The 25490-nt window shown below is 36.6% G+C and overlaps 1 protein-coding gene across 2 annotated transcripts; it reads right to left on the reverse strand.

Moving 5' to 3' along the window:
- Nucleotides 1-780: 780 nt before the first annotated feature.
- LOC121407040 (tonsoku-like protein) lies at nucleotides 781-25099 on the reverse strand. Of its 2 annotated transcripts, none has more exons than XM_041597946.1 (22): nucleotides 24963-25099; nucleotides 19938-20033; nucleotides 19170-19479; nucleotides 17640-17804; nucleotides 16619-16790; nucleotides 15415-15529; nucleotides 14451-14596; nucleotides 14106-14258; nucleotides 13327-13452; nucleotides 12962-13184; nucleotides 12407-12468; nucleotides 11582-11671; nucleotides 10903-11139; nucleotides 10299-10419; nucleotides 8519-9806; nucleotides 7227-7380; nucleotides 6310-6388; nucleotides 5387-5748; nucleotides 4789-4960; nucleotides 3923-4101; nucleotides 2279-2349; nucleotides 781-1883 (listed from the first exon to the last, which is right to left on the reverse strand). In XM_041597946.1, the coding sequence occupies exons 1-22, from the start codon at nucleotides 24991-24993 to the stop codon at nucleotides 1496-1498; spliced, it is 4740 nt and encodes a 1579-aa protein (XP_041453880.1). In that variant the 5' UTR covers nucleotides 24994-25099; the 3' UTR covers nucleotides 781-1495. The 2 variants fall into 2 exon arrangements, with proteins under 2 accessions (XP_041453880.1, XP_041453881.1); XM_041597947.1 differs by having other exon boundaries at nucleotides 8519-9796; nucleotides 10295-10419.
- Between the last annotated feature and the right edge of the window lie 391 nt (nucleotides 25100-25490).

The following is a 25490-nucleotide window of genomic DNA, read 5'->3' on the forward strand; positions in this document are numbered from 1 at the left end:
ATCATCTGTTCAATCACTTGCATACGGATAGGATAAGAATCTAAACATTTCGTGAAATTAAGCAACACTTTAAAATGTTATAACTTTTACATGTTATATCTGACTTTTGATAACATTATCATACTTGTTTTATTTTTCTTTGTTTAGTCAAGTCAATTTTTTTGGGCAGGTGGAATTTTCCTTTAATGAAATATAAGAGCTTCCTTACTAAGTATTAAGTGCCTTATTGTTATTGTTTAGTTCAAAAGTATAAACAATCATTCAACAACTTAACTGAAGGAAAATGAATACGTTGCAACATTAATGAATCTATGCCTCATAGAGCTACATTGAAAAGTATACTTTAGAAGAAAAAATCTTACACTAGATTTGCCTTCAGGACTCAGGTTGCCGAAGAAGGCACTGTATGCAAATCAATTGATTCAAAGTATTGTCCATTTGTAATAATAATAATAATAATATAATAATAATAGGTTCAATTTATGACTCCTCATCACAAGATCCTCAGAAAAGAAACCTCTATTATTAATCACCTTAGTAAACCAGTTCAATGTATGGAAGTATAATGCTATGAATAAAGAAGATAAGGTTAACATAAAATATCCTTCGCGGAAGAGGTTGACAATACACTATATGTAAAGTCCTAGAGGGACTGAGAAAAGTGGATAGAACCAATGGAAAGGCGTGAAAGTGGAGATCTGAATGTAGCTCCTGCTACTACTCAATTCGCCGACAGCCAGCCTTCTCTTACCTACTCAATCCTCCTCAGCTTTTCACTCCTGGTTTACAGTCCTTTTAAGAACTACACTCATTTTGAAAAGAATACTTTACTTTCTTGCCTGTCTATTTCATCTCCATTCCTATCCACTTTTCTTATCTCAGTCCTTCCAGGACGTTACACATGGTGTACCGTAAACCACTTCTGCGATTGTTCATACCACCATGCAAACCTTCAAACTTATGATAAAATACCTAATAGAGAAATTGACCACTTTAATATCATTATAAACCCAAATAAGAAAGCATGCCAAGTTTCATCGCAATCACTCAGTGGACAGCTACGATCACATCTTCTCAGGTGTTAAAATAGTAATAGACCAGTCTTAATAACCGTAACACATGTAAGGAAATTCAATTGACCATCAATGCAATATCCAATGACAAAAAAAAGTCCATGAATAAGGTAATACTCCAGGCTTGAATGATAGAGCTGATAAATTTACATGTTTTGTATATATTCAACTCTGTGGATGAGACAAATTCAATCTAATGCACTCAGATATACATTTATACTGATTTCAATTGATTCAAGAATGTTTTATATTGTATTGGTGTTCTTTGCTATGCCAAATGAAATAATGACAAATATAGTGTGTCAGCTTGCTCTAAAGCACCTGGAAGACCATCCTCAGTGTGTGATATTTACACCATACTTGCAATTCGACATAGGTGCAAGTGATAATTATTCATTAAGCATCACAAATTGTTTCGTTCATCATGATATCGTACGAAAGAAAATGCATCTTTTTGCATCAATATGATGGCCAGCTTGCATCCCATGAGCAACGTTCCATACGTTCATCAAAATCTCTTTATCCACTTTATTCAGTTCTGTCCCACACAGCCTCAGCTCTGCTAACCCTGCTCTGGGGTCATCCATCTCATGACCTTTGACATGGGAGGGGTCGGGTAGAAGCTTGGTGAATGCATCCAGGAGGAGGGTATCTAATGGAGACTGGATGAGGCAACCAGAGAGGTCAAGTCTAGAGATTGAGATGGAGTCGTTGACCATGGAGAGGAGGAGATCACTTACAGCGATGGATGATAGTCGAGGGTTGGCTGATAGGTTTAAATTCTTCCAGTGCTTGGTGCTGGGCTGGAGTCTATGTAGAGGAGGGAGAAGGGAATAAGAGAGATGATACTTCGGATAAATCTAATAAAAATCTTAAAATACATGAAATTCACTATTCTCAAACATGCATTCATGCAACAAATTATATATTTTTCCTACATTGCTGTTTATAAATGTTAATATAATTTCTTTCTTTCAAGAAAACTAATATACACGAAAAGTAATTACAAGGTCTATAGAGTACAAAGAATTTCAATTATTAAAATATAATAATGTAAGTAAATTACTTTGACTGTCACATGTGTACAAGGTCCATCGCTTGTGTGGCCAAAGTGCAGATTTTGCTTGTATACTGAAAGTAATGATGCAGTGTACAACACACTGCTTTTATTTAATTCATTCATTGAAAGTTTGTTCCCTACGTACCGTTTTAAGCAATCAACATCTACATCTGAAAGATAGCAACCTGATAGATGAAGGTTGTCAAGCACTGGCTCCTGAAACATAAAGAGGCAAATAAAGGTCAAAGTCATACGGCGTGTTTCTACACAGAATGGTTAAACAAAACAAAAAATTCCCTGTAGAAACAGACCCAAAATACTGTTTCTCATAACCACCCCTGGGAGGTGGTTATTGTCGTGTTAATCCATATATTTGTGATACGGAATGTGAGTTCCCGTAAGGAACGGTGTATTAACCGCACCCCCCACTTTGGACTAAAAAAAAAAAATAAAAAAATCTCACATTTACATGCATATTTGAGGTATGAAGAAACAAAAACTAAGTTTAAGATTTAAAAGTATCCAAAGAGATTACCGGTATGAGGAAATCTGCTGTTCTTGATCAATTCATCTACAAATGTTAGAAAGAAAGAACGGTCCCGACAATATTGGCCACTTACACACTCACTCACCTCACAGTCACAGTGTACACACACACAGCACTGCCATTACATTGCAAACTACGATACAGTATCAGTCATGCCAGTACATCTTATCAAATTATGATCTGTGTCTTTCCCAGCGTAGGAGAAAGAAACATTCACATTTCTTGCATCACAACCTCACAATCACTTTCAGAAATTTGATGTCTTAGCGTGAATTTTTGATACAGGATTACAGGAAGGTTCAAGAAACAAAGAAATTGACATTTTTTCCAGTTGTTTTTTACGGCTTCGTGCCGTCTCTCTCGTGCGTGGTTTACATGGTATCTTATGAAAAGCAAACAGGAAGGAAAAAAACAAGCTGGCGCGAAACGGAACTTTGAATAGCGCCAGCTTAAGTCGCACTATAACCATATTACAACTCAATCTCTAAGCTCACTCAACTCTCGCTCGAGAAAAAGGTGTGGTTAATACACCGTTACTTACGGTAATCGGATTATTTGCTCTGTAGAAGCAGATTGGTTTAATAATAATAATAAATATAGGGTATTTACATTGCGCACATATCCACCTTGTTAGGTGCTCAAGGTGCTCCTATATTACCCGGCTATAAAGCTAGGCGTTCATAGCGCACACAGCTTTTTAAGGAATTACTTCCTAATGGTACCCATTTACCTCACCTGGGTTGAGTGCAGCACACTGTGGATTTGTTTCTTGCTAAAGGAAATTACGCCATGGCAGGGATTAGAACCCACGACCCTCTGTTTCAAAGTCCGAAGACTAATCCACGGGGCACAACGCTCCACAGCGTTATATCACCCTTTAAGGGTGATATAGTTTTTCGATTCCAGAAAAGATAAACCATTCTTAAAGATCCACTGTAGAAACACGCCAATTATTTATCGAGAATTACAAATCCAAGCCTTCAGAATAGTTCATGCATCACACGCACAAGGATATAAACATAGTTAAATAGTTCTAAGATACTGTATTTGCCATTCAATGACGTCTGTATGAATGATTTTATACACAAAGTCCCAAGTATTTACGTCTCTCCTGAGAAGTATTCTCTGGGGTTTTTTTCTGAAGATTTTTCATTAACAACTGGCATGCAATACAGATACCATTTGCATATGAATGGCAGATAGCAAATATGTGAGTAAAATCATTAATTGTTGACAAAATACCTCTGAGAAGTATTTGACAAGATGTCTAGCGATGTGTATTCCATCGCTCCGAGACGAGATGACATTGGAAAGATCTAGATGTTGAAGCACCTTTGTTGAGAGACATCCTAGTAGTAGCTCAACCCCGGTGGAACCCAACATGTTATGAGAGATGAGAAGGGTGTGTAAAGATAATGCTCCTGAAAAGAGAAAGGATGAATGATATTAATACCACAGAGATGGTCTCTTGAAGCATAATCAACATGCATTCCGTACTAATACTTCCATAGCATCAAATAACTTGGAATATCGTACATTATTCAAATAAGTTTCAGTATCAAGCATCATTTACAGATGTTAAAGACAGTCTAAAAGTTGTTCATGCCAATACTCTGATATGCAAACAGTTTTTTTTTAAGTCTTTTCATTAATAACCCCGCACAAACAAGTAATTAGTTTTGAAGAGAAGTACAAATATTCATTTGTTCATGTATATTCAACTTGAAAAAAATATTCTTCAGTTTTTTCCTCCATACAATTAAGGTCCAGTATACATGTATACTACTAAGTGTAAGGGTTTCAAACTGTGGTGTACAAAAAAATCTAATATATAAAACTCTGGTTTGAAAATCCTGTTATGTGTGGACATTTGTGTAATTGATATCTGAATTCAAAACTAATGTGTCTTGTGAATGGAAACTTAGACGGTTTCTCCTTCATGAATGTTACGAAACTGATGGCTATGGTCAAAATCTCGAGGCTGGTTTTTTGGATTGTCATTCTATTGTACAAATACCACTAACATTAAATGACCAAGTTGCCATAATGATTAATCTTCATGAAGCAGGCCTTAGATCTCATATAAACAAAGAGACTGTGAACAATACCTTGGAAAGCCTCAACAAGTTTATGACGATGGAGTTGAAAGAACTTTGCTGTCAGATCACAAGACCTCAAGGACATGGTTGTCAACAGTGGACAGTGCTTAACTATCATTGCTAAGGATAAGGCACTGGAGTCTGTGAGGTAGTTGTAGCTCAAATCTAGCTCTTCCAATAGCTGTGAAATGAAATTTACAAATACATAATTATATTCAACACTTGCCTACAAAACAAATTCATGAAAATTTATTGTAAAGCTTGATATTTTCTTTAGGAGATACTTTATTTCATCAATCGCTCACTTATACCAAGTTTAACAAGAAACAAGAATAGCTGTTGGTCACGTGCCACAATTGGAAACCATGCACATTATACACGGGGTTTCATATATATAGCTTAGATAACCCTGTTTATTGAAGCAGGGATTCAACCTAAAAACAGGGGTTTTACAACTTCCTGCAAAAGATATATAAAGAACATGTACATATAATTTAAAGGTACAGCAGACAACATTGTAAGAAAAAAAACAAAGCTGACAAGTGGTATGTACATTGTGAAAAAATATGCGCTCTTTCTTCATTTCATAAGAGGTTTGTTCACTGACCTGAAGAGGTTTACTTCCTCCCATCATAGCCCCAAAGCCATCCCCTGCAGGGCCCCTTGGCCCATCCAAGACATCTGCAATGGATCTTAACCCTTCGTAGGTCAGTCCACAGCAGGAGAGGTCAACTCGGGTCAAATTAGGAAGAGTCTTGAGAGCAGCGGCCAGCTGAGACGAGCAGTCATCATCAAGGCGATTCCCAGGGAGTAGAAGAACACGGAGGGAGTACTGGCATTGGAGAGCGGACATGAGAGGTAGTAAGGGTGTAGGATGGATGTAGAGGTTGGACAGATCAAGGGTCGCATTGTGTTGAGACTGCTGGCTTTGGTAGGACTGAAGTCTTTGCACAAGAGTAGTGTTCTCTTCTATGTGTATGTGAATAAAATGAAAATGTATAATAATATGAGGTAACATTCATACAATATCTGTCCCTTCTGTTAAAGGATAAGACCACCCAAACAAAAGGTTGATTTGACTTACGGTAAAGGAGAAAAATCCAAAAAGCATAACACTGTAAATTTTTGGCGAAATTGGTTGATGAAACCAATACCGGTGCTCACAGCTTTTTGAGGGATTACTTCCTGCTGGTACCCATTTACCTCACCTGGGTTGAGTGCAGCACAATGTGATTAAATTTCTTGCTGAAGGAAAACATGCTATGGCTTGGAATCGAACCCACATCAGATTGGCCCAAAATGATAGCAATACAACAGGACCACGCTGTCAGCGAAATAGTTAAATCTGTGTACCTCCTTACTATTCCACTATATATTTCTGCTTAGGAACAAGCGAACATCAAATAAATTTGTCCTATTTTGACAAGTATTTCTGACAATAAACATCAATGATGGTGTTATCATATCTTGGTTCTTTAATAGATGAATTTACATTATTAAGATTATTTATTCATTTAAAATGCAACATACCAGTTTTTGTCCTCTCACAGGACTTTCTGTAGCGCTCAGTCAGTGGAGGAAGATCCCATGAATCTACTCTTCCTACAACCTAAAATATCAAAAAGAAATTTTAAAAACCATCAAATATGATCCCTAAAAAATAGTAACCAATAAAGCTACCATAAAATAAATGAAAATTCACCAAGTTAGCTGTTCTTTGCATTGCTCAATTGCAGAAATGCCAACCTTGTGCAAGCCCCCCCCCCCCAAAAAAAAAGGAATCATAATGGCAAAAAAGAAAATTCCAACAAAAAAGGAATGTGTCAACTACATCCAATGTAAAATGTATGCAGTGATTAGTCACTGAATGCAACATGAAGAAAACACACATTTTTGAGACGAAATAAGAAAAGAGTCCTTTGCAATCACCACAATCTTGTAGAGGAGATGACTGTCATCGTAAACAAAGCCAGATTGTTTTCTTTAAGGGGCATGTTCGAAGATCGGCAAGTGATCGCCTAACAATGATTTTACTGATCATGTCGAACTGTAAATCTGGTTATTCATGAAAAATTACCAGTACTGGCCCGACAGAGATTGTTACTGGTCTAGTACCGTCAAACGTACCAGCGCTAGTGTCGCGCGCTGACATACATTTACACCACACATTATGTACATACATTACTAAAATTGCCAAGAAAAAACATAATTTGACAAGAAAACCATGATGCGGTAACTTTGATGAAAAAACGTAATGATTACTGCAAAAAAGTAATGGTAAGTAGCTCTGAAATTGTTAATAGATATCATTGGCAAATAAGTGAAGTAAAATGATAGCATGACTTTTCATATCATTTCAGTAAATCTACATATACATCTTACATTGCACAACTGCTAATAGGAAAGCATCAATTGAAATAAAAAGTGGCACTAAAGAGAAAACTTACCATTTCATTGTTGTTGAGTAAATCTACAACTGAGTCTTCAGGAGAAAATAGGGCTCCCTCTGGAGTGCAAAGAGATAGCTTTGGTCTCAATCCACACTGAGAGTAGTAGCGCGAAGCTGCTTGCTCTGATAACCATTGCATACTTGGACGATCCCTAATTATCATACAAGACATTATTACAGCATTAATTACTCTGGGCGATTGAACATCATTGCATAAAAGTTACTATTATTCAAATAAAATAACTTTGTCATCAATGATCACTACCATAGAAACAAGGTTTTCTATTAAATGAAAGGTTACTTTTTTACTACGTTTTTTATGCAACTATTGTAATATATTTTAAAGAATGATCAGAACATCTGAAAGCGATTAGGTATGAAACTAACATGTACCTATGGCACACACACAGGCCCATATTCTGAACTCGGATTTGAATTAAACCCTAGTTTAAAGTTGTGGTTTAAATATGGAAAGCCAATTGGGGTGCAAATCCCTAACAGTATAAATCCAGTTTATTAACTCATATGACACCCAAATTGTTCATAATTGTCTGGGAATGATATTGAAGTATTTTTTCTCAATATGAAAGCAAGAGGAAACAAGATCGTAAACATAAGAAATATACAATATAAACAAAATATCTGATATTTTGGCTCCCCATAATTTTAGGATAGAGTTAGACCGTGGTCTAGTTTAAACCTGACTTTAGAATAAGGGCCACAGTGTCTAGTTCATTTCAAAATGATATGCCTAGAGATTCAGAAGAGACCAACATCTACACAAAGCCCTTTATACTGCAGAGTACAATATGTTGTGTCAGTGCATGAACGCCCTTAACACCACACTTTCATACATCAAATTGCCCTTATTAGCGTATTTAAGTGCATTGAGTAAGGGCTTACTCATACAACAAAATGGTCAAAAGAGCACTGGAAAATTAAGAGCTTAACCAATAACTTGCAGTAGGCAGTGCCTGATGAGGACTACGATTACTAGAAATAAATCACATAACTCACTTGCTTATAATTTTTCATTGTACTCATAAAAGAGCTTTTATTTGAAGAGCCCCCAACATAGTTTTTTGCCCTTCTTATCAATGCTTAAAGTGAGCTCCTTGAAAGTTTATAAATCATCAACACAAACAACCCCCCCCCCCCCAAAAAAAAGCCACAACTTCATGCAAAGTACATCAAGCTTCTAAATTCTGTAAGAAAAATACATCATAACCATCTACTCCTAATCCGCTTTTTTTTTAGAAAGAGTTTTGTTCACATGCATCGTGCTCTTACCTCAAATTTACAGGAATAAGGAGAAGTTTGTCTTGGATCTTGACCTGTACACGCATCATTGATGAGGGTCCAGGTAAAAGAGGGCGCTGTTCATTTGCCATATTAGGTGACGTACTTGATGGCTGGTAACTCCCAGTAGGTGTCACAGTTCTACTGCTCTGTGTTTGTGTTGGAATATCCTCTATTACAAAGTCATCATCAGTTGAGTCAAAAGCAGTCTGAAGCAAGGAGCTTTCCGATAGACTTCTTGCAGAAGCAGTTCTCTCTACAGATACCCCTAGATTTGTTAATTTAGCTTGTTTAGGTTTAGACTTCCTGCTCAGTGATCTAGAGGACTTGGAAGAAGCCTGTGAACTGGAAGGTCTCTGCTCACTGGTTGGCACTGTTAAATCCAGGCTCAGTCTTTCACTTCGGTCTGAGGACATGTTCCTGAAGGTTCCATCGATATCTACCCGTTGGCGTTTGCGAGACTGAGGTGGCACGTCTTCTACCAACCAATCATCACCACCAGTGTAACTCTCTTCAGGAACTAAAGCACTATTGATATCACTTCTCCTTCCCTTACTGACCTCAAATGGTGTTTCAGTCATTCTTGTAGCTGCACTTCCAACCCCTTGCATTACATCCTTGTATGTCTTTCTAGCAGTTGAAGCACTATCTATGTTAACCGAGCGGTCGATATGTAAATAGGAAGCTGGTATATCATCTTCATCACTTTCATAGACATCACTGACTGTATTTGTCCTTAAACGTGTGTCTTTCACTGATACTTTCTCAGAACTACCATGTTTATCATTATTCTCCTTGGTTAATGGTGAAACTCTGCCTACGTTGCCCATGTTAGCTCCTAGATCTATCTCTGGCAAGGAATCTTCATCATCATATCTCCTTTGCCTAACTGATTTGTCTCTATGACCTTTCCTGTCCGTCATATCCTCATCCTCACCTTCACTCATCAACTCTACATCATCAGTTGTATCACTTCCATCTTCACTATCACTACCCAGAGACATTGCTGCATTTCTCCTGGAAGCCACACCTACAGATCGACCTTCAAGCCTCTTCCCTTCCTCTCTTTCCTTATGTGGCACATGCTTCCGTTTCTTTCCTAGCATGTACTGACTGTCACGTCCATGCCTCTGAGATGGAGAGACTTTCCGAGATGTTTCAAACATCTTTTGTTGAGATGCCTGGCTTGATCCCTCTTCCCTGTCAAAGACGTCGCTATTCAAGAAAAGTGACTCTGCTGATGCTTTCTTTGATGTTTGAACATTGTTTGAACGGTTACCTGCAAAAATAATCATGGATAAGAAGACATGCTAAATACAAAGTCAAAATTGATCATTCACAAATATTTATTTTTCAAAACTATTAGATACCATGCAATAATGCTTGCAACAAATTGAATCAGCCACATTGAAGGACATTGAAAGTGGAGGAAATTATCAAAGCAATGGCTTGTCTCCAAACATCCATGCAACCTCAAGTTGGATTCTTGATGAAATTTGAACCTACCACAGCACAGGTGTAAAAGATGTCCTTATCTATTTACACCAAGATGGAACAGGACTTGAACTCACCTTGATAATTTTGCATCTGGGTCTTGTTTGATTAAACTGAAAGAGAGTTCTTGTGCAAATATGCCATAAACTAATGAATGACATCATTTCAGTAGCCTATAATAACGACTTGTAACTTGTCTTGCCAATAAAGAAACACAACCATTGCATCAAGTTATCTAGACAGAGTAAATGTGATATCAAATAACATTTCCACTTACCTGTTTTGATGCCCTCTCTGAGCATCCTCGCAACCAGGAAGCACTCTTCTCTTGTATCCGTATCAATCTCATTGGTGTAGGTCTCCAGCCATATCTTTAAAGCATCTAGAGGTGTCTTGCCCTACATAGCAGTAAGATCAACATTCAAATACAATGCCCAAGTTACAACTCAAATATAACATTCGATAGTATTGAGTAGTATTACCGATTGCAAATCTATTGGATAATAATTAGGATAATATTGCAAAGGTTGATTAGGGAGGTATGACTAGTTATGGATTTGTGAATATTGCTTCAAGACCACAATCAATGGCAAACCTTTATGATCATGTTATGATAAAAAGTGTTATGATAAAAAGTGAAATAAAATTAGCATATCTGAACAAAAAAATAAATGCAGCAGTTTATATCTATGGTAATAATTTCATTCATTCAATATTCAGAATGAAGATGCACACAATTTCAAATATGGTAATCATTTTTTAGAAGGCCAAATTGTTTGAAAGAGCAAAACACAACTGCAAGATGTGGTTCCATTTTTTGCTTGGATGTGTGGGCAATTTTTTTTTCAATACAGAGATCATAAAGAATATCATAGACTCACAGAATCATCTCTAGCATCAGTATTAGCCCCTCTCTCAATGAGTAACCTAGCAACTGGCCAGTTCCCACAATTCACTGCATCATGAAGTGGAGTCACACCTTCACACCTGTCTCCGCCCCGATCATTGATATCAGCACCACTCGTCAAGAGAATGTCAACAATGTCAGAGTAACCATAGTTACAAGCTTCATGTAACGGGGTCCAGCCACAGTAATCTCTGGGATTCAGAGGGTGTCCCTAGAAAGAAACAAGAGAAAAATAAATTTTCTTCCCAACCAAGATGGGTTTAATGCCTAGAAGAATTTTAGTATTTTAGTATTTACACAAAAAAACATTAATATACCTAGAATACAATCATCATTTTCAAGTCAATCTAACGCACACTCATATTCTACAGAATGATTACACATGAACCTTGAATAATCAATCCCTTTTGCAGCTCATATTGGAAGCTAAGCTGTGATAGGTATTAAGTGCAGCCAATGGGCGACAGTGATGTTAGAGGTAAAATGTGGAAGATGCAAGTACAATTATTATACATGTATTATAATCATGTTGTGTATATGAACAATTCGAATGCCTACTATCTATGCAAGATGTCTTGTATCATTGTTGAAAGCGAAACATATCTCCCAACAGTATATATCGTATACAACACAACATATACTCTTGCTCTCACCTGTTCAATGAGCTTCTTGACTTGTTTCAAGTTTCCTGCAATACATGCCCTATGTAGCAACGACTCACCCTTTTCATTCAACTTTGAAAACTAGACAAGATAAACAGAGCAATGTAGGAAGTTGGTAACATATATCGTCATGTCGATGCAGGAACGCCTGTAGCGCCACACTTGCGTGCATTCCTTGTGCGCAGAAACGCCCTTAGTTGCACGCATTGGGCATTGCGTAAAGGTATTTCTGCACTAATGGGGTGCGTGTAAATTTGATGCTAAGGGCGTGCCTGCACCAACACGATATGTAGACCAAGCATTTATCGTATCAAATCACTGTCTATCATCTTACATTCAATATCCAAGGTACAATATTACATATTAGTATGAACAGAAATGCTCATAACTGAATCTAAAAGAAACAAAGCACTTGAAACATATTTTATTTTCAAACCCAGTGGCAGTGACTCAGTGTGTCAAATGCAGTATTAAATCCTTTAACTATGATGACAGCATTATGGAAATTGAAACAAAATTAAATAACCCCGCATTGGATGATATAATCTAGCTGGAATTGATTCCAAACTAAACAAATATTTCAGTCTATATTATTCAATGGAATTCTGCACCTCATCTTTCAATTTCAATATCTAAGGTAAAGACAATGAACAAAGATCTTTACTGAAATTCAGTTCATACTCGTATCGTCTTTTTTCCTCTAATCTAATTGATTTTTTTTTCAAGACACATTTCCGTTGCAAGATGAATATAAGGTGTACAAATGTGTGAACTAAAATAGACCTGAGAACAATAACAACTGATTATTTTTCTCACCTTGTTTCTCCTGACCCGCTCTGAGGCAGAAGGACGATCATATTCCTCATCGGAACCAGAATCTAGGATTAAAATACAATACTATACAATACCAGGAACCTCCAAAGATTTAAAATAGCATCACATAATAGTTGTACTACTAGTAGTTGAAGGCGCAGCAGTAGTAGTTACAAATACAATAATAATGATGATAATAATAATGATAACAATAATAATAATGCTGAACTGAAAAATACTTTGTGTACATGTAACATGTTGGTATTCTAAATAGTACTTCATTCATATGATTCAATATTCAATGATTTATTCTTACTTAGGGGTCAATTTATAGAAGCAGTTGTGCTTTCTTTGACCCCTCCACGTGTAATATCTCTTTTAATGTCAATGATTTGTACATATATGTATATTTTTAACTGTGGAAATAAATTTGAATTTGAATTCATTATCATAAAGAAAGAGCAAAATCAGGGAAAATATTGATTTGACAGCATGCTTAAGTTTATAATTTACGAGAAGACAAACTTTTAATACAAAATATCTGAAAATGTATTCTACCTGATTCCGACAGATCATCAAGGACAATATCCAACGATTGACCAAGTTGCTCAGAGTCTTCCTTTTGACTATCTCCCTGATCATCATCACTGACCTCCTGATCATCATCAGAAGCAATGTCGTGTTCTTCCCTTAGGTTTTTTAGCATCTTCTGGGTCGGTCTCAGAAGATGCTCAATGTTGTGTTTCTGTAAAACACCCAGCTGAGACCTCAATGCTTGAATCTAGGAGATCATATCCATGAGATTGATTGATACATGTACACTTGTATACTTTTCACACTACACAAATTTTCCTGAACCTCAAAATAGCGACTTTCAACAATCTATAATACCCAATATCAGACAAAATAGATTTTCAACATACCTGTAATTGAGGATGATCAGCCTTTTTAGCCAGCTCCAAAGCTTTACTATATGATTCTTGTATGACCTCCAGGCTTTCCCCTGCCTTCTCTTGCATATCAGCTACATTCAACCATGTCTTAGTTTCCTTGAAATACAAAATTAAAAAAGTGCTCAAAATCGATAATTCTCATGATCACCAACACAGAAAAGTGGGACATATGTGGTACAGTGAATCAATATTGCTTAAAAAACAAACCCTGACGTTTGATGTAATTCCGTGCTTCTTTTGCTCATTTCTCAGCAGTTACGCATTTTCTTCCAGAGCTATTTGGCACCTATTTTTTTGTATTTATACATACAAACACTTTAATTGGATTCTGTTCGAACTCATTTTGAGATTATTACCACAACTGGTATTTATCTTTAATTCTACAAAATATAAGCAAAATGCCTGGATGAAAAAGCTCATCCTACAGTTTGGACAGTGCTTTTACTTGTTTTAGAAGAATATGTTAATCCCTATATGGTATAAACTGACAACTCAGCAGTATGTGAGGGCCCCATTTACTGGGCTGTGATGAGTAGAAAGACCCCTGTATACCAAGAGTGACCGGTAGGTATTTCATAACGCTGTTCGTAAGTTAAGAGCGACTTTAAGGACGACCGGTTATCCTTTCTTGTGGTAAAAAAAGGTATATTCATTGGCGATGATTTAACACATAAGAAAGGATCACCAGTCGTTCTTAAAGTCACTCTTAACTTACAAACAGCTTTATGAAATGGACAATGGTGAATCACCTCTTTCAGATTTCCTCTTCTCAGTTTCAGCTCTTCGTTGTACATCTCAATTGCTTCTCTAAATTGGCTATTATCTGCATAGGTAGCAGCCAGCGACACATAGATTGAGGCTTGTTCCTTTAATGACTTTCCCAGTTCTTTTGCACAATGTAGCTAAAAGAGTTGAAAATTAGAAATTTGAGAAACTTTAGGTATAACAGCCAATACACAAAAAGTTATGCATCAAACATATTTCATGTAAGAATTGATCAGTTAAATTGCATAAATATTCAAAATACCATATTGTGCATCCTTAAAAGATGCTACTCTATCAAACCTATAACAAACAAAGGGCATCCAACTTACCTGTTTCTTATAGAATTCAATAGCTCTTTTAAAGCTATCCACTTTACAGCACAGATCACCAAGAGCTTCTAGGATTGGAAATTGAGACTCTTGATCGTTGGATGACAGGCCTTCCAGCTTTACTTGTAAATTCACACATCGAATAGCTACAGGATGAAAAAGAAAAGTTCAGTATACAAATAAATCACATATTCTAATATTGAAAACTAAGAAGGCAACAATATCCATTACCTAAACTATATAATGATGATTTCATTATGTTACAAGCAATGCAGGCATATTTCAGAATGTTTGATTCATGTTCATTCTGCAACATAAGGTTTACTAAAACTTTTGAAAAAAACATATCAATATCTCTATAAATCATGTAATATGAACATTTTTATTCAATATTTTGAAATCTTTTTGTTTACAATCAACTGCTTGTTTTCAAATTATTGTATCCAAATACTATGAAACAAATACAAGACCAAGATTGTAAAGTAAAAGGATTATTAAAAAAAAGATGTTCATGCAAAGTATTCATTTGACCGGTTGTCATTTAATCCATGATATCTCAACTCAGGAACTACTTCTGCATCCTCTAATTCTCGTAGGATAGAACTCCTATTTTCCCAGGACAGTGACTGTGTGGAATGCGCTTCCCAAAACCATCCTTGATGCCCCTTCATTGGAGGCCTTCAGGGGGGCGCTTCCAATCAACATCTAAACCAAGGAACCAGATTTTTACTTGCACAAACAGCGCAATGTTTTTATAGCACCAACAAGTATGCACTGCAGATGAGCACCCAAGATATTTCCTTAGCACTACATCCTGGCTTATGGATCCTGCCGAGTATCTTTGCAGTAGAAGGATCCACGGTTCAAATTTTCATTTGATTAAAACATCAATCAGTTTTTGCAGTCTCTGGGTAAACACAGAAGAAGAAATAAATGTCTAGTTAAACAATTTTATGTTTATTACCAATTTGTAGTATTCTAATAATATTCTCCCTCTCGTCTGATTGTTGACCACCTAGCTTGTAGGCTTTCTTCAGACTACGCTTAGCAGCAGTGAAGTCACCGAGCTGAAAAAATACCTGGAAAATGAGTTTCAAAAATAAGTTTATAAAACATGATCAAGTTTCGGATAAAAATGGGGTAGCAAATCTATGCCTTACAAATCAAGGTTTTGGCACTTTTTCTATAGCTAGGAGTGTTAATGAACTCCAAAAGAAACATTTTTAAATGCCAACTCTTGACTCTTTCATTATCAAAATTTACACTAAAAAAAAAAAGATTGTGCAAAATTTGTTAAGTTAATATTTTTAGTAGTTCAATATCCAAATAGAGTATTGGAGATTGGGCTGTTACATGTATCAGCCAGTTCCCAACATGTTAAAACAATCAATTTTTTCCACTTCTAGATGATCACTGTGCCTTTAAAAAATGCAAAACCAACTTAATCATGTAAATTTAGAACTAAAAAGAAAGCTGAATATCATTTTAACAAATAATCAATATGTTCACCCATATACGCCTTCCTTCTGACATGAAACATTAGATTCCATTTTTGTTCAAATGAAGAGTTGCTGTTGGGATTTGGATAAGAAAACACCTGATAATTTACCTTATTTTCAAATGCATAACCCAAGTAATTGAAGCAAACAATGAGAAAATCTTTCTAATCAAGGCCAATCGTCACCACATATTATTGTATATCTAGATCTTTATACATTTATGTAAATACATTTTTGTGAAATCATAGCAATGCCAAAAATAAAGCACACTGAAGATCACAAACACAAATAAGCATGTATTGGAACATAGATCACCATTGCTTGGACTCATTATGCAGGTGGAATGCAATGCTTACTTTATCCATTTCTCAGCAATTATGTTTTTACCATAATCATGCGGCACATATTTTTATTTAGTATACAATCATTTGGTTAGTCACTGGATTCTATGAAACTCATTTTGAGATTATTACCAAAACTGTAATTTAAGGTTAAAAGTGAAGTTATATTACCCACAAAATTTGTGATACAAGGTCTTACCACCTCAGATCCAATACATGTAAGTTTCCTGCAATCAATAATATTTTGATAAAAGAAATACTGGCAGCAGCAAAAACAATTACTTCTTATATTTTGAAGGAATCTCATGCCATGTTCTATACAACTTACATTTGCAGATGCACATAAGCACTGGCTCTCCAGCTCCTTGCTTTTCATCTTCTTAGCAACCATTAGAGCATTTTCCATTGAACGACCAGCCTTAGTGTACACCCCTGACCGTTGGAAGACATCACCTAATGATAGATGGCATCTGAAGAGGTCCTCTAGTAGTTTGTGCTTTCTTAATTCAAAACAAAAACAAACAAAAACATTTATGTGCATTAATCTACATTTGTTTTTGTCTGACCATAGGTGTACAAATCAAGGAACCGAGTTTCACATCACTTATTCACATCAATTATGGTCAAAGAACAAGATCTAGGGGCGTTTCATGAAAGGACTTGTCGGACGTTTTATCCCACAAGTCCCATATTATCCGACAGTTACCATAGGAACAGTGCCTCTCAGCCAATCAAAATCATGAAAAGTTGTCAGATCTGACAACTTGTCGGATGTAAATATTGATGAAACGCTCCCCAGAATGTAACCTTTAAATAGACAGGTACTGGTAGTTGCAATATTCATGTACAATCAGTACTATTCCAAACACTCCTGACACACCAATACACACCAATACAGCTTTTGTAATTATCCTAGCCCTATACATTTAACTCATTTAAAAAGCTGGAAATGAATGTCATTGAAGCTTATATTCTACATTGCCTATTTCCGTGTAGTGAGTGTACTGTATTTTGAATTTGCAAGAACTGATGAAAATGTCATCTTTAGAAAATAATGAAAAATGCAAGATAATCAGCTGATAATAACAGGCCATGACTGCCCATTTGACTGGCCTCAATGTCCCATTCATCTGCCTTAACAACTTTTGGTGGGAGTTTTTCCATTTGTGCCGTTATATGAAAATGTGCCCTGTAGAATAGTTGTCTTACCCATACATATTAAATCATAATTCCTATGATAGACTACACATGTATATCTAATGCCCTATATGTTGCACTATACAAATAAACAGATAAAAATATTCTGTGGTAAATTTGGATACGATTCAAATCTTTCCCATTGAACTCACTCTGCAATGAAAATGGCTTTCTGTATAAAGTGTGCTGCATTCTTTCCACTTCCTAGACTTTCATGGACTAGTCCAAGGTTAAGAAGAAGACGAGCTTTCATTTCCATCAGCTCTCGCTCAGTGGTTTTTGATCGCAATGCGACATCATCACACAGAGATAGACTCCTGTATTTGTCAAATATTCAATGGGAAACAATCCAAATGGAAAAGTTATTTGCAAGAAAACAAAGTTGATATGTTTAAGAGTGAATAGGTTTGGACAAACAATACCACTTTTTTTTTTATTTGTATTTTTAATTTGTCACATACAACATGCAAGTGATGTCACATTGAATGTACAGTAAGGAAAAGTCCTACATTTTGCTCGAAAATATGTTTTATTTAAAAGTTTTACTCAGCATATTTCATATAATGAGAATAGATAACAATATGTACAAAATCACTGCCCCAAGTGAAATGGTACCTGAGAAAAAACAACAAATTACTGATAAGTAGCATGACACATGGGAGAGTTGTTCTTGTTATTTGTCACACTCACTTGCAGGTTTACACTTTTTAGTGATCATGTAGCCAAACCTTTCTTAGTACGTCCTCGTGTGTTTTCTTTAAAATTTTACCCTCATGATTTTCTCACAGAATTTTTCAAGTTTGGATGAGAAATACCCAGTGTTGCAATTGTTTAACAAGCAAATCTGTAAAATGTTTATCTTTTGACAATCAATGTTGGTGGGTTGATCAATTTTTGGATTACAACACTTCGGTCTTCTTTCTTAGAAGTGGCAGATGTTGCGAGGACTATTCTACATGTAAGAATTATTATGTAATAAGTGAATGAAAAACAGAAAATCAGAAACATGATTAAAACTAAATTTATGAAGTAGGTGCTGTAAACAATGATTTCATGAAAAAGTATGTAAAATCAAGGTGAATTTTCAGCATAGCATCCAACAGTAGATCTGGATCTGTTACTTTTACATAAACGGAACTTGAAGAAATAATGAAACATATAAGTAGCTGACAAATAATCACATGGAAGATCACCAAAACAGATGAGCATATGAGGGACAGTGTATTATTATTATTATTGATGGGAAAAATTCCCAACAATTTGTTGAAATGTCATGCTTATTTTGCTTATTTTTCAGCAACTATGCTATTTCTTCCAGAATACGTTGGCACATATTTTATATTCATATAAACAGACACTTGGGTGGTCATTTTATTGGATTTCGTACGCACACATTTTGATATCATTACAACTAGCATTTGTCTTTCATTCAGCCTTGTTGTAATGTATCCAAGATCCAGCAGTAAATCATTATTTACTTTCTAACAATATACATGAAATAGATTTTTGATTCCATGTCATATACAGGTCTATTTGATTTTTTAATCTAGTCATACATTTCTGCAAAAGGCTCAGTCAAAGTAAGTACTTTATTACTATGAATAGGTACTCTCCATTGCTATTCAAACCTCACGCAGTACTGTATTGGCTATATCGCTACAAAATCAATAAACAAAGTATACCTCAAGAAAGCTTTCTGAGCTTCTTGTAAGACCTCTGTCTTTTTGGCAGCTTCTGTTCCAGGATTGTCTGCCCAACAAAGATATGTCCTTCCTACAGTAGCAAGTGCCCTCTGTTGTTCAAGAATATTGTCATCCAATTCAGCCAGCTGTAGATGTTTGCGTTGATGTTTGAGAGCCTTTTCATACTCACAAAGCTCATTGAAGCATTCTCCAATTTTTCTGTTAGCCACCGCTGCTCCGATGACATCATGAAGAGATTCTGAAAGCTGAAGCTCATTACGATGCTCTTTGATGGCCTCATGATAATCTCCTTTTAAAGAAACAAGTGAATTTATGAGTAATAAATATTATCTTCTAATATTTTTTTATAAGAACACGCAAGGTATAGTTCTTAAAGGGGAATCCAACCCAATACTAAAAACGGATATCCTTACAAATTGATGCATTGTTACAGCACATTTTAGTCAATGCTTGATACAAAAAATACCTACATGTAATTTCATCACTACATGTAATTTCATCACTAATTTCATCACTGATATCAATTAATAAAAGCTATTTTTATATTATATTCGCATAATATATTAGAAAGATTAATGAACTTTACTTCCCTCTCGACCCATTGAATGATTATTGAATGTTGTACCTGTAGGTCCCAGTGTTTGAACAAAGACTAAAAGTTTCCAGTATCTAGAAATTGATTCCACACGAGTCAATTCAAATCTACTTGAATAGAGGTAAAGAGGAATGGAAGAAATGGAGACTAACCAGATCTTGCAAGCAGTTCACCAATCAGATTACTCAGTTCTGATTCTTCCTTCAAGTTTCCTCCTGTCTGTGCTTTTAACTTGCATTTCTGTAATCCTGTAAATCAAGAAGAAAAAAGGTTTGTGTGCCATACATTGTAGAATGAGAACCAAAAGGCATATTGCTCTTAATGTAGAATGGCAAAATGACTTGGCAGGGATGACAGCCAACATAGAATGACCCAATTACGAATCAGAGATAACTGTATTGTAGATTTTCTTCTTCCGTCTCCAAGTGATTCCAGTTAAACTGAGCTTGTGATCATCATGTGTGCAAATTGAGGTTAACATCTTTCCAATCCCATTAACTTGCCTAAATTTGTTAAAAATATCTTGTTGATCTAACGTCACACATCAATTCAGCCTTTGGCTTCAGGAGTACATACACATTACTGACATACAAAGTATAGTGACATATATTCAGTAGAAAACTCGCTCTGATACTCAAAGTGACAAAGGTGTCACTTTATGTGTAATAAACATAAAACTCATGCAACAACATGAGCATAAAAACATTTAAAAACTAATCTTCTTACATTTCATTCTAATTTCACTCCATGTTCATCCTCCAATGCGTCTCAAAATTGGTGATTTAGAGCCAGCGAGTTTCCTTTCGCGTATCAATTCACTTCCGCTTCCAAAACATCGCAAACGCAAATCGCGCGGGGATCGCAGCTCAAGATCATGAATATTTATGAGTATATGTATTCATTTATATTCATTCATCAGATCTTGATCTATGGGAGTATTCATGGTCTTGAGCTGTGATCCCCATGCATGCATGCGCAATTTTGCGATGTTTTGGAATATGTGTGAGCAAACTGTCATTGGCTCTAAATCGTGAAATATCACAATTTTTTTTTTTATTTTGAGAATCATCGGAGGATGGACATGTTGTTGCATGAATTCTATGTTAAAGACAAAAAGTAACTCTGTCACTCGGAGTATTCAGAGCGAGATTTAACTAAAGGCTTTATATGTTCGAGTAGGTGTAGTAGAGGTACACGTACGTAGGGAAGTGGAATGGAGCCTGCATGAACATCACTTGAGGTAACTAACATGTATGTGCTGTGGTCACTGTACCGACGTGATGAATGATTTCCATTTGAGATCAATCGTAAATGAGATCTAATGTTAAACCTAGACCTAAGGCTAGGGAGACCGCAAGATGTTTCTATCTCATCAACCACTTCATTAAACTGTCTGACTTTTTCAGATCTTGATGAAATTAGTGGAAAATAGAATTTGATCTACCAAATTTCATAGAATTTATGAATCGGTTTATGAGTAATAATCAAATAAATTTCGAATGAAATTCAGCCAAATGCTCCCAACAGGCTCTGTAGTATAGGCCCTAGGGCCATTCCACACAAAAGTGGACATTTTCCAAAATCTTGTTCGGCTCCATTTCAAATCTAAATCAAAATTTTGGATTAAAACTCTATGGAATTTCATGAATACAGAAGGGGTTCCTACATGTATAAATAGCCTCAAGAATATGTTTTCTACATCTCCTTATACTATTACTAGATACATGTAATCCGAACCATACAAAAAAATTATGGGACTACTTTTAACTTGTTCTCAATTTGACAGCAAACTGTTGCGTGTTTCTTAAAAATTCCAGTTGGATAAATTTGAAGGCCATCATTTTACATCAAATTAAAAGAAATTATGCAAAAATATGCTGCAGGAAGGGTAAGAAAATGTCAAATTTGTTTGGAAATATTCATGATAATGTAATGCGAGTTACCAGGCCAAGATAACATCTCACATCAATTTACAAGGTTATTCATTGTTGGCAGTGTATACAGCCACACGCGTGTGTCTTTACCATCCAGCCACACGCGTGTGGTTATATCCAGAACACCTATCTGTGGATACCGCCACACGCCGCCAGTAATAACAGTAAAATACGTACCGCGGTATGTAGGTCTGACCGTCTATATCACGATCAAAATAACCTCATTTCTTCATTAAATTCTTACATTCTAAACCCCTTTGATTTCTTTAATTTTTTTAAATCGTTTCAATTTCATTCTCACCGTCTTCTTTCCTTGCTTTTCTTGTCTTGTTACAAAAGGCCGCCTGTTAAATAGCAAATTTCCACACTTTTTCTACTTGTGTCGATTCTCTACTGAATCTAGGCTATGTGCGCGTACGTACGAAACCCAAACTGTGTATGTCTACTAGAACTACTGCGCTGCGCTAACGCTGTATGGGTCTGCCACCGCGAAGGAAGCCAGAATCGACACAAGTAGAAAAAGAGAATTTGCTGTTAAACAGACGACCGTTTGTAACAAGACAAGAAAAGCAAGGAGAGAAGACGGTGAGAATGAAATTGAAACGATCTAAGGATATCAAAGGGGTTTAGAATGTAAGAATTTAATGAAGAAATGAGGTTATTTTGATCGTGATATAGACGGTCAGACATACGTGTTTTACTGTTATTACTGGCGGCGTGTGGCGGTATCCACAGATATGTGTTCTGGATATAACCACACGCGTGTGGCTGGATGGTAAAGACACACGCGTGTGGCTGTATGCACTGCCTTCATTGTTTCACTTTCACCACTTTGACATAATGCAGGGCTCGACACTAGCGGCGGTCCGACGGTCCCAGACCGGTAAAAATCGCTGTTGGGCCAGTAGATTTTCAGAAATTGGAAGATTTACTGGTCCGACATGACCAGTAAAAATATCATTGTCGGGCCAGTAATTTTTCCAAAAATAGCAAGATTTAAGGGTCCGACATGACCAGTAATAAAAACCATTGTTGGGCCAATAACTTTTCCAGAAATGGTCAAATTCACAGCAAACCATTTCCCCCCGTTAAATTCTGCAATTCACACACAGAATACACACAGAATGAATCGCACGTGTTACTAGAGTACTATACAGCATGCATACAGTGTACATGTAGTCAGCCACACAATCCACATGGTGAATTCTCCACTGGCCGCACGAACGAAGCCTGGCTAAACTCTGGCAGAAATCTCTCACAGAACTGTCAAAATTCACGGTTCATACTCATGAAAGGCTCTTATAATGTCCATATTTCCTAAAAATTGGAGTAACTCTGTCATCTGTATTAAGCAGTAAAAGGGTAAATTTTCACTTCTGTTTGGTTCAAACAGATCGGGTCTCGGGTGGTATCGTCTGAATACATATTAGCCCCACATATGCATTTATGTGTGTGTTGATACACTTGGTTTCTGACTTTCTTTCGTAGCTATTTTAATTGAGCCAAAAAAGAAACATAAATTATTTCTTTCCTTCTTACTTTTCAATCTTTCTTTTAATTTTTTTTTCTCTATTTCTTTCCTTCCTTCCTTCCTTCTTTCCTTCCTTCTTTCCTTCCTTCTTTCCTTCCTTCCTTCCTTCCTTCTTTCTTTCTTTCCTTCCTTCCTTCCTTCCTTCTTTCCTTCCTTCTTTCCTTCCTCCTTTCCTCCCTTCTTTCCTTCCTTCTTTCATTCCTTCTTTCCTTACATCCTTTCTTTCTTTCTTACTTTCCTTCCTTCTTTCCTCCCTTCTTTCCTTCCTCCTTCCTTCCTTCCATCCTTTCTTTCTTTCTTACTTCCCTTCCTTCTTTCCTTCCTTCTTTCCTTCCTTCCTTCTTTCCTTCCTTCTTTCCTTCCTTCCTTCTTTCCTTCTTTCCTTCCTTCTTTCCTTCCTTCTTTCCTTCCTTCCTTCTTTCCTTCCTTCCTTCTTTCCTTCCTTCCTTCTTTCCTTCCTTCCTTCCTTCCTTCCTTCCTTCCTCCTTTCCTTCCTTCTTTCCTTCCTTCCATCCTTTCTTTCTTTCTTACTTTCCTTCCTTCTTTCCTCCCTTCCTCCCTCCTTCCTTCCTTCCTTCCATCCTTTCTTTCTTTCTTACTTTCCTTCCTTCTTTCCTTACTTCTTTCCTTCCTTCCATCCTTTCTTCCTTCCTTCTTTTCTTCCTTCCTTCCTTCCATCCATCCTTTCTTTCTGACTTTCCTTCCTTCTTTCTTTCTTTCTTTCCTTCCTTCCTTCCTTCTTTCCTTCCTTCCTCCTTTCCTTCCTTCTTTCCTTCCATCCTTTCTTACTTTCCTTCCTTCCTTCTTTCCTCCCTTCTTTCCTCCCTTCCTTCCTCCCTCCTTCCTTCCTTTCTTTCTTACTTTCCTTCCTTCCATCCTTTCTTTCTTTCTTACTTTCCTTCCTTCTTTCCTTCCTTCCTTCCTCCTTTCCTTCCTCCTTTCCTTCCTTCTTTCCTTCCATCCTTTCTTACTTTCTTTCCTTCCTTCTTTCCTCCCTTCTTTCCTCCCTTCCTTCCTCCCTCCTTCCTTCCTTCCTTCCATCCTTTCTTTCTTACTTTCCTTCCTTCCATCCTTTCTTTCTTTCTGACTTTCCTTCCTTCCTTCTTTCTTTCTGTCTTACTCTCTTCGTTTCTGTCTTGCTTTCTTTTTGTCCTTCATTCCTTCGTTTTACGGGGGGGGGGGGGGTCACGAAAGGCTAGAAAAATAAACTTGCGCCTTTTTTTAAATGTTTTCTTTACTTTTTGGGACCAGTAGATTTTAGGTTCGGACCAGTAAAAATTTGAAAAACTGGGTATCTACTGGTCCGACATGAATAGGTTGGACCAGTAGAAAAAATGGGTTAGTGTGGAGCCCTGCATAATGTAACACTAAATTCATAAGTCATAACCCACTATTATATCATAACCTTGTTCAATGAATGAGTGACTAAACTCAGTCAAACACATACATTGAGACAAAGCCTAAACTAGACAATCTATTGAATTTCATTGCCCCCGGAAGTGCCAGTGCCCCGCCATTGCACTCGGGCTCGGCCTCTCAACGAGATCTCGAAGCACGACCGGCCCGCGCGGGTCGCGGGTCGGGCTGTCTATCCCATGGCTCCCGCAGGCGTCTCCGACTTCGGCCGACGAGTGCAAGTTTGATTTCATTTTCAATTTTCAAATATCATTCAATTACGGTACAGAGTACATTCGATATCATATGAAACTTACTCTTGAACTCCTTCTTCTCAGCATTATTCATAGTGGTGCAAGCTTCATTCGCTTGATTGATTGGTCGGTCCTGTAAATTATGAATTTGATGAATGAATCAAATTTCGCGCAAAATTTAATTGGGAAGTTTCGTGACAATTCGGCCAGTACAAGCGCAAGCGCGCATAATTCATTTCTCGCCTCTGCTGCATGCCTTACAACTTGGGGAGGAGAGTTGGAGGAAAGGGGGGGGGGGGCTTGCTCGGCCGCGCCTGCCCACTTTTTTAATTTTTAATTTCAAGCCTTTGCCTTGAGCATGCCTTGAGGATTTGGAACCATGAAATTCCAAGGCATTTTCCAAGCATTTTTCATTTTCTAGTTTCAATTTTTTTTTCTTAAAATTTTATTTTAGACATGGAATTAAATTACTTAAATGATAATGATATATTTTTATAGGCTTGATAGCCAATACTCATTCAACAACAGCACGGCATCAACAGTATATAATAGTTCCCAACTGGGGGCGGAGGGGAGCTGGGGGACTTAATT

The sequence above is a fragment of the Lytechinus variegatus genome, chromosome 2, assembly GCF_018143015.1.
Source record: "Lytechinus variegatus isolate NC3 chromosome 2, Lvar_3.0, whole genome shotgun sequence".
Lineage (NCBI taxonomy): Eukaryota > Metazoa > Echinodermata > Echinoidea > Temnopleuroida > Toxopneustidae > Lytechinus > Lytechinus variegatus.

What these genes read in the sequence shown, in the direction of transcription:
- LOC121407040 (XM_041597946.1), bottom strand. Translation starts at nt 24,993, where the DNA reads ATGAATAATGCTGAGAAGAAGGAGTTCAAGA. An exon ending in GCTCAGAAAGCTTTCTTGAG is followed by an intron (nt 17,805 to 19,169) that starts GTATACTTTGTT and finishes TGACAAATACAG; the next exon opens with GAGTCTATCTCTGTGTGATG. An exon ending in TTGAATTCTATAAGAAACAG is followed by an intron (nt 14,259 to 14,450) that starts GTAAGTTGGATG and finishes CAACTCTTTTAG; the next exon opens with CTACATTGTGCAAAAGAACT.